This window comes from Sorex araneus, chromosome 5, assembly GCF_027595985.1.
Source record: "Sorex araneus isolate mSorAra2 chromosome 5, mSorAra2.pri, whole genome shotgun sequence".
NCBI classification, from domain to species: Eukaryota; Metazoa; Chordata; class Mammalia; order Eulipotyphla; family Soricidae; genus Sorex; species Sorex araneus.
The window spans coordinates 78,328,635-78,347,033 of record NC_073306.1 but is presented as its reverse complement, the minus strand read 5'-3'; the positions used below and the strand labels follow the sequence as shown (position 1 = coordinate 78,347,033).

General features: G+C 37.9%; 1 protein-coding gene across 3 annotated transcripts in view; it reads right to left on the bottom strand.

The window, feature by feature from the left end:
* Nucleotides 1-2,361: 2,361 nt before the first annotated feature.
* The window catches only part of LRRC8B (leucine rich repeat containing 8 VRAC subunit B), a 70,486-nt gene continuing 54,448 nt past the window's right edge, over nt 2,362-18,399 (bottom strand). For all 3 annotated transcript variants that reach the window (XM_055138537.1, XM_004603298.2, XM_055138536.1), the window contains 3 exons: nt 17,895-17,999; nt 12,794-14,958; nt 2,362-5,954 (listed from right to left, as the gene is read on the bottom strand). In XM_055138537.1, coding sequence (XP_054994512.1) covers nt 5,682-5,954; nt 12,794-14,932 — 2,412 coding nt within the window. In that variant the 5' untranslated portion in view covers nt 14,933-14,958; nt 17,895-17,999 and the 3' untranslated portion in view covers nt 2,362-5,681. The remainder of the gene's footprint in view (nt 5,955-12,793; nt 14,959-17,894; nt 18,000-18,399) is intronic.

Below are 18,399 nucleotides of genomic sequence, written 5' to 3'. Positions count from 1 at the left end.
TTTAATTTCTCTACTAAACCTCAGAATTTCCTGTCAAATAAATAGTCTTTGCTTCTTATTTTTTTTAATCTACTCTTCAGCATTAGGGCTAAGTTATTGATAAGTGGGGAAATGAGACCCAAGAAGAGATACAACATCCATCCCCAGAGAAGACCTTGGGTCTATATTGGGAAGATGATGCTATTAGGAGAAAGCAGGATTCTTGCCTCAGTTCCAATCTTTTAAAGGATTTGCTATTTGCGGACTACTGCAACATATTTAGAAAACTCATTCATTACTATGGCACTGTAGCACTGTCCTCCCGTTGTTTATCGATTTGCTCGAGCGGGCACCAGTAACGTCTCTATTGTGAGATTTGTTGTTACTGTTTTCGGCATATTGAACACGCCACGGGGAGCTTGCCAGGCTCTGCCATGCGGGCGGGGTACTCTCAGAGCTTGCTGGGCTCTCTGAGAGGGATGGAGGAATCGAACCTGGGTCGTCCATGTGTAAGGCAAACACCCTACATGCTATGCTATTGCTCCAGCCCCCACACAATGACATTGTCCCCTTTTAAAAAGGACCACGCCCAAAAGTGCTTGGGGCTACTCAGTGTCAGGGACTGCTGCTGGAGGTGCTCAGGGGACCTTGCAGTGTGGGGGATCAAGCCCAGGCACCCCAAATATAAAGCATGTGCTTCAGCCCTTTGAGTCACTCCCTGAATTCATATGTAAATCTAAAACTTCTTATTTGTTGATTGATACAACAGTACCACTTGCTGTGCAGGAAAGTATAGGAGTGGGGGGAAGAGAATAGTTTTTAAAAAACTGGTACTAAGAAGTGAATATAGGTAAAAATTAGTAGTCAAGTTCTTTCAACACTTAATTCATTTTTATTTGCCATTGATTATAAAAAATTAAACCCTTTTTACACAAATGTACTTTAAAAACAGTAAAGTTTAGCCAAGCCTACTAATCTCAAGGCAAGAAATTTACCACCAAAAATTCAGATTTACCTTGTAAATCTAAGGGCCCAGAACATTCAACTCATAAAATTTTACATTTTAAAAAATATTTCATTACCAGAAGCAAAAATAGACTATACATTTCAAAGTATGTGGGAAGATAAAAATAAATGCAAGATTTCACTGTGAAAAGAAAATGTCTGTACTCAAGACTGGCCCATTATTTCACTGAGACTAAAACAAAACCTCTGAAGAATTTTAAAAATAGATAAATATTTAGGCTTATATCCAACACACAAATGCACAAGCACATTTAGTCTAAGTCTAGTTCCTTCGTATTTTAAAATGGTTTCATCTCTGTTAGAGATAATACATAACATGCAAAAGGCATTCATAACTATTTTTCTCAGCAGTAGTGTATTATACAAGTCAAATGCAAAACTTAAGTATGTATCAACTTCAAGTGAAAGTCACCTGAACTCAGTACTTTGGCTCAAATATTTTATGTTCATGCCTTTGTGTTGCTGAAGTTATTCATATTTTTTAAAAAGTTGAATAGAATTTAGTCCATTAGCAAAGGTACTTAGTAGATAGTTCCCAGTGGATAGAAGCAATGAATCAGAACAGGAAAAAACCAATTAAGTCGGACTGCAGTATTTTCACTGCTTCAGCTCTCATATCCAGCTGAAGAAATTATTTTATCTGGGACATTTTGCAACAGCTATTAGTTTGTGACATTTTCATGTATAAAATGTCTTCATAATACAAAGCAGGATGTAGAATCACTCCCCCTCTCTCCTCCCTCCAGCCTTACTCATTTCCAGAAAGAAATAATCACAGATTCGGGGCTGGAGTGATAGCATAGCAGGTAGGGCATTTGCCTTGCATGCGACCAACCCGGGTTCGATTCCCAGCATCCCATATGGTCCCCTGAGCACCGCCAGGGTTAATTCCTGAGTGCAGAGCCAGGAGTAACCCCTGTGCATTGCTGGGTGTGACCCAAAAAGAAAAAAAAAAGAAATAATCACAGATTCTGATGCAATATTGTTACTAAAAATAAGATAATCTTACTGTTATATTCTCATATCTTTGGTAAAGATGAGAAATAAAAAAATTAGCTCAAAATTCTAGAGGGATCAGTAGAACTATTTAATTAGGTAAGAATGCAAAGACTCTCTCCCAACACTGTGCCCCCTCCCACATACACTGTATATGGTCAAGCATCACTGAAAAATGACTACAAGTTCTCTAGCACAAACATGTTCTACTACTCTACAAACGTTGAGCAATTTAAGGAGGCAGAAATGAACAGGGAAAACAAAATGTCTTATGTGGATAGAATGATGCTGAGAACCTAAAGATGGGGGGATTTTTTTTATTAAAAATACAAGGAAATAAAACTATAAGTCCACAGAATATTTGTTTGATTGTTTTAATGGCTTTGAACCCATCAGTATTATGCAACGTTTTAATTAGACATACAAAATTTGCACTGTGAAACACCTGAATAACAGAAACCAACATTTTCACTACCAAACAATAATGTTAATGCAAATCACTGCAGCTTCACCACAGCACACATATCAAGCTATGACACGGCGGTGAGGTCTGAGGATCTTTATTTACCCTGTTTAACACAAACACTTGTTAAGTGACAGCGAAGTATGGTAACATTGGGTTGGGGGATAATGAAGAAACCAAGTATGTGTGTGTCCCTGAGGACAGAGGAAAAATACTACCCCTCAACAGGAATGCTCAAAAACACCCAGGCTCTCAGGCTGAGGTTAAGCATTCCGTTTTCTTTTAATTATTATAACTAAGAAAATGGAATACTCTGTGAGTATAATTATGAATAAAAATAATATTATCATTAATCTACAACCTCTTGCCACTTTGGAAAAATAGGAAACTATTAAAAGCTAGTCAGTTATATTTTTTCATACTTAGGAATTATGATCTCTGTGTAGATGTGTGTGTGTGTGTGTGTGTGTGTGTGTACTAACAGGTAAATAAAATGAAAAAATAACATGCTAGCATAACCCATCAACATTGTTTTGAAAACAGCTACATTTTTGGATAATGCATTACACATTCTTCAAAATCAAATTCCAAATAAAGTCCTGTAGATATAATTGAACAGGTTTCCCCCATTTGTTGTTTCAGATACACAATGAAGATCTGTTCCAACAATGCCATAAAGGTAGCGCTAACTAACACATTTTCCATGTGAAGCCAAGCTCTCAGAGTTCACTGCACCAGTACTCATAGCACTTCATACACTACCTACATACTAGTATGTGTATATTGGTAGGGTAAGGAAATCTAAAACTATGACACTGAGAACAACTGTTTGCACCAGTAAGATTACCCTAGTGTCTGGAAAGCAGCTTATAATATTAATTGTTGATCCTGATAGTAAATTGCTTTCAGAAATTCAGATTTAATAAAGAGATTTAACCAATAACTTTTATAGGGTAAAGGGAAAAAGTGATTCTCAGCTAAGGAGTCACTGTTTGTCAGGGAACTGATAGCAAATCTAAAAATTGTCTGGAAAACTTTCCTTTATAGAAGGTAGATTTTTTGGTACAAATTATGGCTAATTATGATCCAAAAACATTTAAACACCACTCCACATATTGCATTTCTTCTTTTTGAAGTACACATGGAAGTTCTATTGTGAAACATTAAGATGACCATTATACTCACATTTAAAAATGAAATAACATAAAATAAAACCTAGATATAGTCAGAATCTGTTTTCTGAAATCCTAGAAGAACATTTCCTCAGATATACCTGGGTCCCTGAGAACTTGAGTGTTACTGACTAAAGGCAGGTTTTGGTAAGAGTTAATTTTCACACTCTTCCTTTTCATTCAGAACCAACAATAATGTGTCAGGAGGTTTTTGGTGTTTCGTTTTGTTTACATATTACTCAAATTTCACTTGACTTGAGCACTTCCTTTTCTCTGAGCTTGAATCCAAGGGTATGAGAGAAGTAACATTTGCAATCATTTAAAGATTCATTTTTACCATTCTGGAGCAAGCAAAGCAAGGGAAAAAATATACTGTATACCATCATTGAATGTTTACGGCAGTCTTGTCATATTTTCCAGTTTGCTTAGGAACAGTTACTAGACGACGCCATCATATCCCAAATGAGATGGCATCACAATGCCTAGGCCCATTTGAGGAAAAACACATTAAAAATGTACATTTCCCCCAAATGAGTTCATTTTTCTCATTTTATAATATGCATAATAAAAGGCCAAACACAAAGCTCTTTATAAAATGGAGGAAAATGTGTTCCAGAAAAGCTAGACAAAGCCATGAGATGAATTTCAGTTAAGTGGATCAATGTCTTTGTGCGTTTTGAGGACTCATCTTAAGCTCTGAATAGAGGCTGAGTGCTTAGCATTAGAATCATATCTAGAGATCATGCAGATGGAGAAAAAAAAGAACTTTGCTTTAACTCTCACTAAATTTCTACAAACCATCTGACAATAAGTGCTATAAATTCAAATCTATCCCTTTCCCTGCGATCACAGTTTTTGAATTATGTATTGTATCTGCACAACAGGACAGCAATCAGAAAAGAAGCAAGGGCAATATTGCTACTACCTTCCCACAAGGAAAAGCCCCATATAGTGTAGAGCAGGAAACATAAAAGTGTTGTCATCCTACAGTAAATAGTTGCAGGGCATAAAAACATTTTGGAAGAAAATGTGCACAAAAATGAGAATTATAAGCAAATCAAATATAAGAATTGTAAATTCTTAAGTTTGCTGTAGCTAATAAAAAATTTATTCTCATAGATTTTAGGCCTAATTATGCAATGTTATATCTTTCATTGATCATAAAACTTATTAGCAAATAAAAGATGACACACAAGATGATGTTTAGAGATCTCATCAACTTTCAGGATACCTCCAAGGTGACATGCCTTTCTATTTTTCTTTTAGGGTCACACCCACTGATGCACAGGGGTTACTTCTGGCTCTGCACTCAGGAATTACTCCTGGCAGTGCTTGGGGGACCATATGGGATGCTGGGAATCAAATCTGGGTTGGTCGCATGCAAGGCAAATGCCCTACCTGCTGTGCTATCGCTCCAGCCCTGGTGACATGCCTTAAGTAGCCTGTTTCTGTTCTCTGCAAAGGCCAAAGGCAGGCACTTTCTCATGGTTCACCATGTTAAAAGAAACTTGATCAAGGAAGACTCAAGAAAATGGGGGAAGGAAGCAAAAATTAAGCCAAGAAGGAATTCTGCTAAGCACAGTGACCCTGCCAAAAAATACTTATGAACATAAATCAAATACAGTGCTGCAGATACACAAAGGAAATGACATTGATAAATTTATGGTCATGGTGATAAATATCAAAACAGGAAGTCTTTAAAACAGGCATACAATTAAGGGGGCATGAGAAAGGGAAAGGAAAGAAAATATATTCTTTAAAGTAAAAGCCTATAGAATAGATTTAATAATTTCATGAGCTCTCCCCCCTTCATCCTTAAAGTGGACTTCTTACATCTCAATAAGTTAAAGATCAATAATTCACAAAACTTCGGTTCAGTGTTAACATTTTTTACCTGCTTAATTTCAGGCTAGACACTGATGCTTTAATAAGACATTCGCTGTGGTTAATGATGATTATTATCTAGTTTTCATCTTCTTCACTTGAGAAATTCGGATTCTCATTTAAAGCCCTGGGGCATACTTTTAAGTTCATTTTCTTTTAGGTCAGCATTTGTCTAAGCAGGTCTGCAGACGTTCTGTTACAGGGAGGGGAAGAGTAGCGAGCAAACTTTCCTCGACAATCAGACAGTTCCGCTTTAGGGACTGACATCCTTCCAGTTCAGGAGGAAGTGTTTCCAGATAATTACCAATGAGCTCCAGATGAGTAAGATTGGACAGTTCACCCACATGAGGAGACAAACTCATCAGGCTATTTTTCCCCAAAAGTAAACACTGCAGCTTTTTGCACTGAAACAGCCCATCTGGAAGCATCTCAATCTGAAATGGAAAAAAAGATTCAGTAAAACTGACTTGTGATGGCCTGTGATGTAATACATTTACTTATTTGCATTTATCTTTCTTCCCAAAGGCATTTCTGGTGGTTTAATAGGATACATAATAGGATACAATGACAAATTTGAAGTAATGGAAAAGACAGGAAAAATAAGAACATCTTGACAAACAGGATTGAGGTTATCAGGAACTTTTAACCCCTTGCTGTATAAAGGTGTCAACAAATTTGGTCTTAAGTACTATAACAAGCAATTCTCAAAGCCAAACCAGTTGCATATCTATTGTTCCTGAGATTAAAAAACATTAACTAGGGTTGAAGATAGTATAGGGGTTAAGGTGTTTTGCCTTGAATGTGGATGACTCTGGTTCAACCTCCAGTACCACACAAGGTACCCTGAGCACCACCAGGAATGACCACTTAACAAAGAGTCAGGTAGGGCCAATTTGACTCTTCCTCCCACATAATCTCTCCCCTGCACAGTAACTCAGGAGAATCATAATTATTCTTGAATCTGAGGTCATCAATAAGCTGCTCTCGAGTCCTTATGAAGAGTTCACTGTGTGGTCGTATGCTTGACATTCAAAACCATCCTGAGAACAGATGTGCAGCTTTGTCCAACTGTTATCACAAAGCAATGGAAACAGTTTAGTTAAAAAATACAATAAAATATTTTTAGCAAAATGGACTGCAGCTCCCAGAACATTTAAGGAAGGATGGTTATCATCCCATGCCTATTGTTGGCATTAACTAAATTCTCCATTGCTCCCAAATCTCTGTACTCTTACTTCAGGATTCTTCCCAATGACAGATCCTCTAATTTTCTGGCCAATAATACCATGCTATCTTAGGACATGCTAACTATATCCATAGAACTCAATCAACTCCCAGAAACAAAGCTGAATATTTCCCTTTTGAAGTAATGATGCCACAAACAAAAAACCAGCACTGCTATATAAGGGATCTTCCAAAGTAATTTCCATATTATCCATCTCTTATTAGAACTCTGAATCAATAAAAGAAATGCATCAAATACACAAATCTAGAAGATGCAAGACTTAGGTATAAATTGAAATGACTTTTAAGATTTGAATGAAGCAATTAAATCCTCTCCTTTTACATTCCCCATCACCTTCAATGCAATCAAAATGCAATTTCAATTTGGCATGAGGCGAGTTACTGATGGACGATGCCTCTTTCTCTTCCATTTCCACACCCAAACATACTTCCCCACTTCCTGTGTGGCATCATTTGAACTGATGCATCTAAGTAGAAGCACTGAAGTAAGACTCATCACTTGGGCCAGAAAGTGCCAGAATTCAGACATATCACAGTTTCAGTTTCACTGTGAGTAAAACAGGGTGGTGAACCAGATCAGAGATTGAAAAGGCTTTTTTCTAAAGCATCAGACAGGAAATACTTTAGGCTATGTGGGCCAAGAGACAAAACAGAAAATATTAAGTTTGTTCTAACAAAATCTGTCACATAGTTTTAAATAATGAAATTCAAAATATAATAATTATATGCAACATTTTCTAAGAGCAATAAAATTTATCCATGAACTCTGAAACATGAATTTTATATAATTTGCATGTGTCATTCATGAAATATGATTCTTTTGATTTTACCCTATTAAAATAATTTAAAAACACTCAGCTTTGGGCTGTATAAAAAATTAAAAACAAGTTTGAGCTCAGGCTGTGGGCAGATTTGATGCTCATGCTGCAGTTTGCTGATCTCTGGATTAAATGGCTCTTAGAGAATTTCTTTCAGATACATCAGTCTTTGTCTCTTGTTTTATATGAATAGGTCTTTGTGTCTGACCATTCATCAGTTTTCTTAACTCTTTAAAATAAAGAGTTCAATGGGATAAAGCTGATTAAAACTTATGTCATTTAGTGTTTTGATTGCCCTCTTCAAACTCATAAATGCTACAATCAGAACACCTTGTGAAGGCACTAGTTAAGGTTAACTAGCTCTTATAGTTCAAATCTCACTGCAGTTACTGTCCCGTAAATAAAATATGACCTTGCCTGGTAGGCTTCAAGGCACTCCCCTGGGCATTCTGACCCACCTTGCTAAATGTACTTATCTCTTATTACAAAAGGACTCATCTGTGCATGAATTTTATCTTTTTACTTTAATCTAATGTTCTCAGGGTATTTTCAATGCTTCTTAGAAGAGTTATGTAAAACGTATCTAGCTCAAGTACATTTGACAAATGTTGCATATTTTATCTCCCTCTTAAAGAAGGACAATACATACTTATACATGAAAAGATCTGAGAAATCCTGCATTGAAAACATGATGAAAATAAGTCTAAGTTTTTTTGATTCGTTTTGGTGAAGATACCTGTCACTAATGGAGGAAAGAAGCCCTCTCATAATGCCCTTTCTTGCCAATTGGGGGACTAGCCAGCATCTTTAATGTATAAAGAATGACCTCTTTGAGCTCAGTGAGACTTCTGGTAGGAATCCAGGTCCATCTAAGCCCACTTCCCAACAGAAGAACTGACAATCCCACACTCCTTGCAGCTAGATTGTGGGCATTCGTAAACTCTGCCAATTAGATTTAGACTTTGAATTGGGGCCAGTGTTATAAAGGCACGGAAACAATGAAGAACATTTGGGGGAAGGAAAAAGGTCATAGCGGAAGTGGCAGCAACGTTTTAGGGGTAGCGTTGTTCTCCAGTGATTATATGATATCCTCACCATTTTTCTTTTGTGCTCTGACTAAGGCTTCGGTTCTTATCATTTATTTATGCTCAATTGTTTTGCAAGTCTGAGTCTGTCATCTTTGTTGTCATTAAACACACAGGCACTTTGCAATAAACATCTTTTCTGCTTAACTCCAAAGTTAGTATTTGCTACCTCCATATATCAATCAATATCTGATACATTGCCCAAGTCTTTTAAGTGTCTTTAAAACTCTGCTGGGACCTTTGTCAACTTCCACTTTATATACACAAAATCAATTCATATTTTCAGTATATGCATGTATATATCTAAATATATATTTAAATATATGATGCTTCATTTTCTATAAATATTTTTGTCTACCTTAGAGAATAGCTAAAGTTAATATGTTTAAAGGAATCTGAATCTAGTTAAATTCCTACATTAAACATGAATTTGTGTTCCCTTTTGCTAGATTCTCACTAAGTACATGATAGTCTATCAGTTGTATTAGTGAGTAAAATCAAATATTTTTCTTAAAATGCTCTTGACTTTTGTACCGATTTTGAGGAAAGATGAGAAATATTCTCTTGCTTGTCTTTAATCCCATAGCTATCCACAAAAACACTTTAAAAATATATAATCTTTCAAAATATTTGGAGACCAATATTATAGACTCTCCTCTCTCTCCTAAAAATGCCTCATTAATAGACTAAACTGGTATATCAGAGAGGAACTTTCTATCTCTCTGGTCAGTCTTCTGGATGATTTTTGCTGGACTCTCTAAATCCCATTTAATAAACCTCTTCACAGTTACAAGAAGCATTCTGCCCCTCACCCATTCAGAGCTATTAAGTCATCACTATAGTTCTGAGGAATCTCAGCCCCTGGTGGTTATCACACCTGAGACAACCCAGAACAAGAAAACATTCCCTTTAGCCATAAAGGACCTTTTGCAGTGGGCTCATGTGCTACCACCAAGTTTCCTCTTTTGCTCAACATAAGATGTTTATGATACACATAGTCTCTTAGACATGATCAAGAAGTCAGTAAACTTGAGGTCTAAAGTACCAGTGATTACATCTACACAATGGAATACTATACAGCTTTAGAAAAAAATGCAGTCATGAAATTTGCTTATAAATGGATGGACATGGAATGGAGAATATTATGCTTAAGTGCAATGAGTCAGAGAGAGAGAAAGAGAGAGAGAGACAGACAGGCAGACATAGAATGACTGCACTCATTTGTGGAATATAAAATTTCATAATATGAGACTAACACCCAAGGACAATAGACACAAGAGCCAGGAGGATCACTCCATGGTTTGGAAGACTGACTCATGTGTTTGGGGAAAAGGCAGTTGGGATAGGGAAGGGATTAGTATGTCAATGATGGTTGGAGGGATCACTCAAGATAGGAAATGTGTGCTGAAAGTAGTCAAAGAACCAACATGACGGCCTCTCAGTATCGGTATTGAAAAACGTAATGCCCAAAAGTAGAGAGAGAAAAACATTGGAAAGTGCCTGCTATCATAGAGACTGGGTGTGTGGGAGTGGCGGGAGGGATACCGGGGACATTGGTGGTGGAAAATGTACACTCGTGGAGGGATGGGTGTTAGATCATTGTATGACTGAAATTCAATCATGAAAGCTTTGTAACTGTATCTCATGGTGATTCAATAAAATAAAATAAAATAAAAATAAAGTACCGATATTCTTATGGGTTTTTGTAAGTTATAAAAAACTATAAATCTAATTATACTCTTAAATAATTTTGACAGCTAAAAATGTAATGACAAATAGCTTTCCAAATTTCATGTAGTAAGTTATGTAACAACTTACAACACCTTTTGAAATATAAACCTTTATTATAAATTTAACAATGGAAACATAACCAAGATATTATTACTATTAATATTTTAAAATTTTTTGAATAAATCATTGTGAGATAGTTACAGATTTACAAACTTTCGTGATTACATTTCAGTCATACAATGATCGAGTACCTATCCCTCCACCAGTGCCCATTCCAAGATATTATTACTAATGAACTTTATCATTAAATGAATTAGTGACAATTGGTACTAGACCTAGAGTTTTCTTTTAAGTTATTTTTTAAATTAGTGAGTCACCGTGAGGGTACAGTTACAAATTTACCCATCTTCGTGCTTGTGTTTCCCTCATACAATGTTTGAGAGCCCATCCCTCCATCAGTGTCCATTCTCCACCACCAATGAACCCAGTATCCCTCCCAACCTCCAATCCCACCCCCCCAACCTACCCTGTCTCTGTGGCAGGGTAGTCCATTTTGTTCTCTCTCTCTCTCCTTTTGGGTGTTGTGGTTAGCCATAGGGGTATTGAGTGGCCATCATGTTCAGTCTCTAGTCTACTTCCAGCACGCATCTCCCTTCCCATGCGGGATCTCCAATCACATTTTACTTGGTGTTCCCTTCTCTATCCGGGCTGCCTTTCCCCCAGCATGTGAGGCCAGCTTCCAAGCCATGGAGCCAACCTCCTTGTATTATATACTACTATTCTTGGGTGTTAGTCTCCTACTCTGTTATTTTATATTCCACAGATGAGTGCAATCTTCCTATGTCTGTCCTTCTCTTTCTGACTCATTTCACTTAGCATGATACTTTCCATGTTGATCCACTTATATGCAAAATTCACACCCTGCCTCCTGTCACCACGCCTCTCTGCTCGCTCCCCAACCTCGCTGCCCCTGTCCTGCAGGTAATCAGCCCACTGTGAACTCCTCCTAGACCTAGAGTTTTGAAACTATGTTTACCTAATCAGCAACATGTGCTTCACACCTGGGCTTTTTAGAACTATAAACACTCAGGTCCTACATCAGACTAAATTTGTATTTTGAAACCACTGAATGCATGTTAATCTAGATCAACCCTTCAAAACTGCAATGATTACTAAATTCAACAATCCTTGAAGATCTGAATATGTACCATTTGTTCTTAGAATGTGCCTTGTCTTTTGATATGATAGCAAAGTCTCAATTCTAAAAGTCAGCATGAATTTTTTTCTCTCATGCTCCAATTGTTTTTGTATTTCTCTAATAATCCATGACTTTCAAAAAATATGTGTAGTGATGAATATTTTTATTATCTAACACCAAGCTAGCTATAGTTAGCATGAAACAGGAATTAAATAAAAAATCTAGGAAAGAATACAGTCTGGGATGTGGCAGAAGTCAAAAGTTTTCATTTCAACTAATTTAATCTGTAGTCAGGCCTGATTTCTGATTTTTACACCTTCATCCCCACCTCTCACTCTTCCTTATGAATATTACCATCCCTCTTTTGATCTTTAGGATAGTCTGAATTTTTTCTTTTAACTGCTTCACATTTTAGCCTAGGAACTTACTCATTTGTTTTGTCTTAGTTTTTAACCTTGCTTCATTATTGTTTTCCTTACCTTGGTTTTGTTGTTGCAAATTATGGTCCATTTTTATAGCATGACTGCTGGAAAAAGCTAAGAAGCCCTACTATATTAAATTATAGAACCAGCCCTTTAAGTCTAAATTGTATTTCTAAGCATACATATACATTTCAAGTCTTCCTTCCTGTATCACACACACAAATTGTATTTCTAAGCATACATATACATTTCAAGTCTTCCTTCCTGTATCTCACACACACACACACACACACACACACACACAATTTATGAGTAACTCATGATTCTAGCATTTTAAACAGAAAGTTCTTCTATGACAACTTTGGAAAGTTGGAAAGTTTTACAAAACTTAGAAAATATGTAAGGTCTTTCCAAAATGAAAAGTTCTTGACAAATTAGCTTAAAATACTTTAGCTGTGAAGTTTATGTTTTAAAAATGGGAAATAGAATAAAGAGAACATTTGTTGAGCAACTACCTACCTACCAGGAACTGTGTCAAATGCCTAGATTTTTCCCCCATAAAATCCCCATGACAACTTGTAAATCAAATCAAACACTACAGCTTAGTGTTTTGGTAATTTTTCCAGAGTCACATATCTAGTTAGTGGGGTAGTCAGATCAGGTTCAGGGGATGTTGAGTATGACTTATGGTTCGTTTTCTTTGCCTACGTTTCACACTTGCAATAGCAGAAGCTCTTTCAAAAGACTAACCAAATAAAGAATGAATTTACTTACATTATTGTTGGTCACAGCAAAGTACTGCAAGTTACTCAGATACTGGATTTCTTCTGGAATGAAGGTCAGGTGGTTATAGCTCAGATCCAAATAATGTAGTTTGGTGCATAGGAAAAGCTGCAGGGGCAGGTTCTCAATATTGTTATGGTCCAAGGAGAGCTGCTCTAGATTAGCTAGTGCCCCGATCTGGGCAGGAATATAAGCAATGTTATTGTGCCACAACTTCAAGCAGGAAAGATTCTGGAGATGCTGAAAGCTAATGATCTCTTCCACAGTTTTAAGGTTATTTTCTTTGAGGTCTAACTCATGCAAGTTGTTCAGGCTAAAAATGGAGTGTGGAATGCGTTCCAGGTCACAACTGATTAGCTCTAGGCTTTTCAGATTAACCATCTTCTTCAAGTTGTTCAACACGACCAGTTTGCTTCCCTCATTATCGAGGGACAGCTTCTGCAGTGAAGGTAGGAGGTCGGTAACGACCTGTGGGATCCGGGATAGGCTGCTCTTCAGGTAGAGGGTCCTCAGATTTTTTAAGTCCTGAAAACCCTCCAACTGCATGGTACCTATCTGTTCAGGGAGCACACAGCCTGACAGATAGAGTTCCTTGAGATTCCGAAGGTGAAACACCCAGCGTGGGATTTTCCCCATTTCAGTGAATTTCAGGCGGAGGATTCTTAAATTCTCCTCCAGAAAGGCCAGCGCAGGATGGTCGATCACCAGAGAGGAATGGGACAGGTGGAGCTCCTTGAGGTTGACCAGCTGCGAGACTGAGGAGGGCAGCTTCACCTCAGGGATCAGCTCCAGGCTGAGCACTTCAATCTCTGTTAGCTCGAAGATATTGTCTGGAAGACCATTTAGCATAAAAAGATGCAATTCCACCTTGTCCTGGGCATTCTTCACGAGCTTACTCTTCAGTTTCTCCACCGTCCACTCGTTATTGAGGTTGATCTGCTTCAGTTTGTTCTCACTGACCTCTGACAGGAATATGGAGAAGCGTTTGGAATAAAGAGGATCATACTGATCAGCCAGATGGAGGATGAAGGCAAAGTCATTCTTGACATCTGGGATGTCACTGTAGTTGCTTTTTTCTCTCAGCGCCTCAAAGGAATATTGCTTCAGAGAACTCCTCAACATCCACCACAAGCTGTAGGATGAGGTGAGACCATAAAGTATAACCAAAATGACGTAAAATGAAGCCAGGACCTTAAATATTTCGGCCAAGGAGTAGACACACTGGTAGCGCTTATATCCTGTAAAAGCCTGCACGTCCACGGAACAGTCTATTTCAAGAGTGATGTAGGTTAGAAAATATGGAACGTAAGTTATGATGAGGACAAACAAAATGACTTTGACTATGATCTGCTTTAGATACACTCTGTAAATGATGTCCTTCTGCTCCACATGCAGGCGGAACCTTTTCACCTTTTCAAAGATGGCTTTGGCCTGCTCCCCCTCCTTCTTGTCCAGGACACTGGAATTTGAGCTTTCTATGCCACCTGATTCCAAGCCAGCCTGCGGGTAGGGTAGCGACTGCTTGCTGGAGTCGACCTCCGCAGAACACCCGGAAGCCGAAAGCAACACCTTGGATTTGGAGAGCGTCAGGCACCTCACTGACTGCTCGGCCACCGTTTCCGACAGAGCGCGGGTGGTCCACGGAGAATCGAAGCACTTGTGAAGGATGGTCACAAAATGCTCCAGCCTGGAACTCGTGCTGGGGTAGTGAAGCCAAAAGTTGCTGCAGGCTGCAAAGATGAGCGTGTGCAAGAGCACCAGGTAGGGGAAAAACTTGGCGAACCAGTGGAGCTGCTTCTCGTAGCAGACGGCATCAATGTAGGAGTACTGCTGTCGGTGGAGGTCGTTCTGGATTCTGAGAGGCAGTGGGAGCGGCGTCTCAGGCTCAGCGGAGGCGTTCATGCTGGCTTTCAGGATGTCCCAAGGCACGGCGCAGTGATTGTCGAATTCCACCTTGCAGGGGAGACAGCAGAGGACCCTGCTCTGGGTGAGCTGGAGTGCGCCCGCCAGCACGGCCACCAGCAGCATGATGAGGGTGATGTAATACCAGAAGACATCCCACCATGGCTTGAGGATGTGATAAGATAACTGGGCATCTGCTAAACATTTTAGCTCTGTTAGTGTAATCATGACTTTCCCTTGCGAGAGTACAGAAACTGGAAGAGGAAAAGAAAAAGAAAAACTATTGAAGCAAGTATCCAATTAAGCACTGAATTCAAGTTTCCAAGTAGATACCCAACCGGTGTCAAAGGCATGCAAGACAAGCACCGCTGTATGAGTTCTCTTTGCCCAGAAAACTTTTATCTTATGCTGATAGTCACCTGTTGTATCTTCTAAATTCTCTAAACAGTCTCTTTCCACATTCCATTGCCCCATCTGAAGCATCTTTTATGGCCTTAGAGTTCTGTTTGTTTTTGTTATTTTACTTAAATTTTCTGGTGGTTCTGGGAATTGAACCCACAGCTGCACACATACTGGCTGGGCCACATCCCCAACCCTTCTATTTGAATTGCTGTAAGGAATCCTATTAGAGAAAGCATTACTTTATACAAAATTAATGTTTTGTATTAGGTAGGATTAGAAGAATCTACCAATTCTATACTGAAAACAAACTGTGATTTAATGCACTATCTCCATTCCTGCCAAATTCTTGCTTTGTAAATTAAGAGCATTTAGAAGTTGACAACAGGAAAGATTTAAAAAGGGAAAGAAGGAAAAACCCAGAATGTTCAATTATGAGGACTCTTGTGTTTAGTATTTTGATGGCAAAGGAGTAGTACACTAGACTAGAATAGAATAAGTGATTAATGATATTTCCTATTATTAAATTATTTCTGCCTTCAGAAAAATAAAGTAATTTGGTATTCTCAAATTTCAAAAGTATTCAGGACAATGCTTTTTACCTAATTTTCTATGTAATGCTTAGTCTTTTATAAATCAATTGTCTATAAAATGCTAATTAGTAAAATTCAGACCAGCCACAAAAATGATACATAATAAGTCAAGGAATAAAAGGAAGTGATAAAGGGAAATATTTAAAACTAACAGCATTATCTGGTGATTTTTTTTTTAGAAAAATAATAAAATTTGAGTAGCATGGTCATTTTTTTTTTCTTTTCTGTATGGAAATTATTTCTTCTTCTTTTATTTATTTTTTTTTATTTTTTTTTAATTTTTTTTAAATTTATTTATTTTTAATTAGAGAATCACCGTGAGGGTACAGTTACAGATTTATACACTTTTGTGCTTATACTTCCCTCATACAAAGTTTGGAACCCATCCCTTCACCAGTGCCAGTTCTCCACCACCCGTAAACCCAGTGTCCCTCCCACCCTCCCCAATCCCATCTCCCCCCCACCCCACCCTGCCACTGTGGCAAGGCATTCCCTTCTGTTTTCTCTCTCTAATTAGCTGTTGTGGTTTGCAATAAAGGTGTTGAGTGGCCGCTGTGCTCAGTCTCTAGCCCTCATTCAGCCCGCAACTCCCTTCCCCCACATGGCCTTCGACTACAATGTAGTTGGTGATCGCTTCTCTGAGTTGACCTTTCCCCGGAACGTGAGGCCAGCCTCGAAGCCAAAGCATGGTCATTTTTTGACCAGGCCTCAATACAATATGTGTCTCTTCCACTTTTTTAGGTCTGAAGGCTGATCTTTAAGGTTTGATTTTCTTTAGTTACTCTAAAACTGGTAACACACCCATGAAAGCCTCTTTTGCCTTGACTAGTCCTTCTAGGAACTAGTACTCTGCTTTGAACCAAAAAATTCCATTATAGGGGATATGATACTGTATTAATAAGTATCTTTTTCTCTTCTGCATCAACATATTTCTGATCATACCCAAACCTTACCCTTTGCATGCTCTCCCACAGGAGAGGGCAGCCCATAACCTTTAATTTTGATGGCAGGTCTGGAGCACCACTTTATCTGCATCTTCTCTGGGCCTCATGCCATATTATGTGGATTCAGCTTCCTCTTAGGACTGGTGGCTGGTTATATAACTCCAGAGTTCCCTCCTTTACTCTGGCTCAGTGGGTCTATTTCTAACTCTCTGCTCCTCCCATCTGTCTCATCCCACTGCAGTTAACTATAATTGTGTGTCAAAGCAAGATAAAAATAAAAATAACAAGAGGATTATAGGAGATAAACAGAAAAGTCTTGGCTTTAAATCCTAAATATGATAAGCATGGTGGAGATGGCAGAAAAAAAACAGTGAATGAATATGTGACAATTCCAGGATCTTAGTTAATCACGTGATAGATAGCTATTATGCTAAATAGAGCCATTTGTTATCTTTATGCTAAATATATTATGCTAAATATAGCTGCGACTCTAATCTGTGACCATATTAATAGGAGAACACAGGTATCAACAGTCCTTTTATGACTGCCTGTCAGTTCAGATCAGTTGAGACCTAGAACTGATGCTCAGTGTGGGTAAAACACTCAGTGAACAACAAATATAATTAGGAACTTCTTGTCTACAAATTTTTTCTACAGAGAACACAGATAATTGATAATCATCAACTGAGATCAAAAATGACTGGAGAAACTACTAGTTGATCTTTACACAGTTGTGACTGACTACCCAAGGAAAGAGTCAGGTTTTGTTCCAAAAGTATAACAAAGTTTGTTTATTTTTTGGCTACTCCTGGCTCTGTGCTCAGGGATCACTTCTAGCCATGCTCAGGGGACCATATAGGGTCCTAGAGATTGAACCTAGGTGGGCTGCATGCAAAGCAAGTACCTTGCCTGCTGTACTATCTCTCCAGAACCTAAAAGTAGAGCAAAGTGCATAGACATTTTAGAAAGTTATATTTTAATTTAATTTGTAGTGGATCATCCACAGAACTTCTAATTCTGTGAAAGAGTTCAGTTCCTTTCCCCTGTCTAGGTTTACAAGTAAGATGTCCATCCATTAGGATGTTGCAAAATAATTTTTTGTGAAAGAGTAAAAGACTAAGTTAGATAATTTGTAAGGGTTCTACCAGCTAACATTCAGGATTTTATTCATATTCATATTCATGCTATGGGTTGATGACAAAAAAGGAACATTTACTGAAGATAAAAATAATGCACTTTAATATTTATACTTACTATAATAATAAAAGAAAAGAATCCAGTGACTTTGTTGCGCTTCAATCAGGAGGCCTACACCTTTTGAAATTTCGCAGACACACCATCTCTGTGTTTGTCTTCATTCTATGAGAAAGCAGAGAGACCTTGAAATAGCTGCCATGATTCAAACAAACAAAACTAAAGATACCATCTCTAGAGGTTCTCTCCATAATAGACTCAATATAGAAAATAGATTTCCAAAGATCAGTTTACTTTTCACAGTGGGAGACATTCTGGCAAAGCCACCCACGTATCCATGTATCTGATCAATGAAAGCCTCCTGGGTCTTCTTAAATTATAGGGAAGCATTTAAAGAAATTCAGAAATATATTTAATGCTCTATGTAGAACAGCTAGATGAACATGAGCTTTATCCAAGCAGTCTATATGTTTTGTTTTCTATTTCCATTTAGCCCTCATACAGAGTTTTCCTTATTTGTATTCATCAGATGGCCTGTCAAACCCTATAATGTTTTCACCCTAAT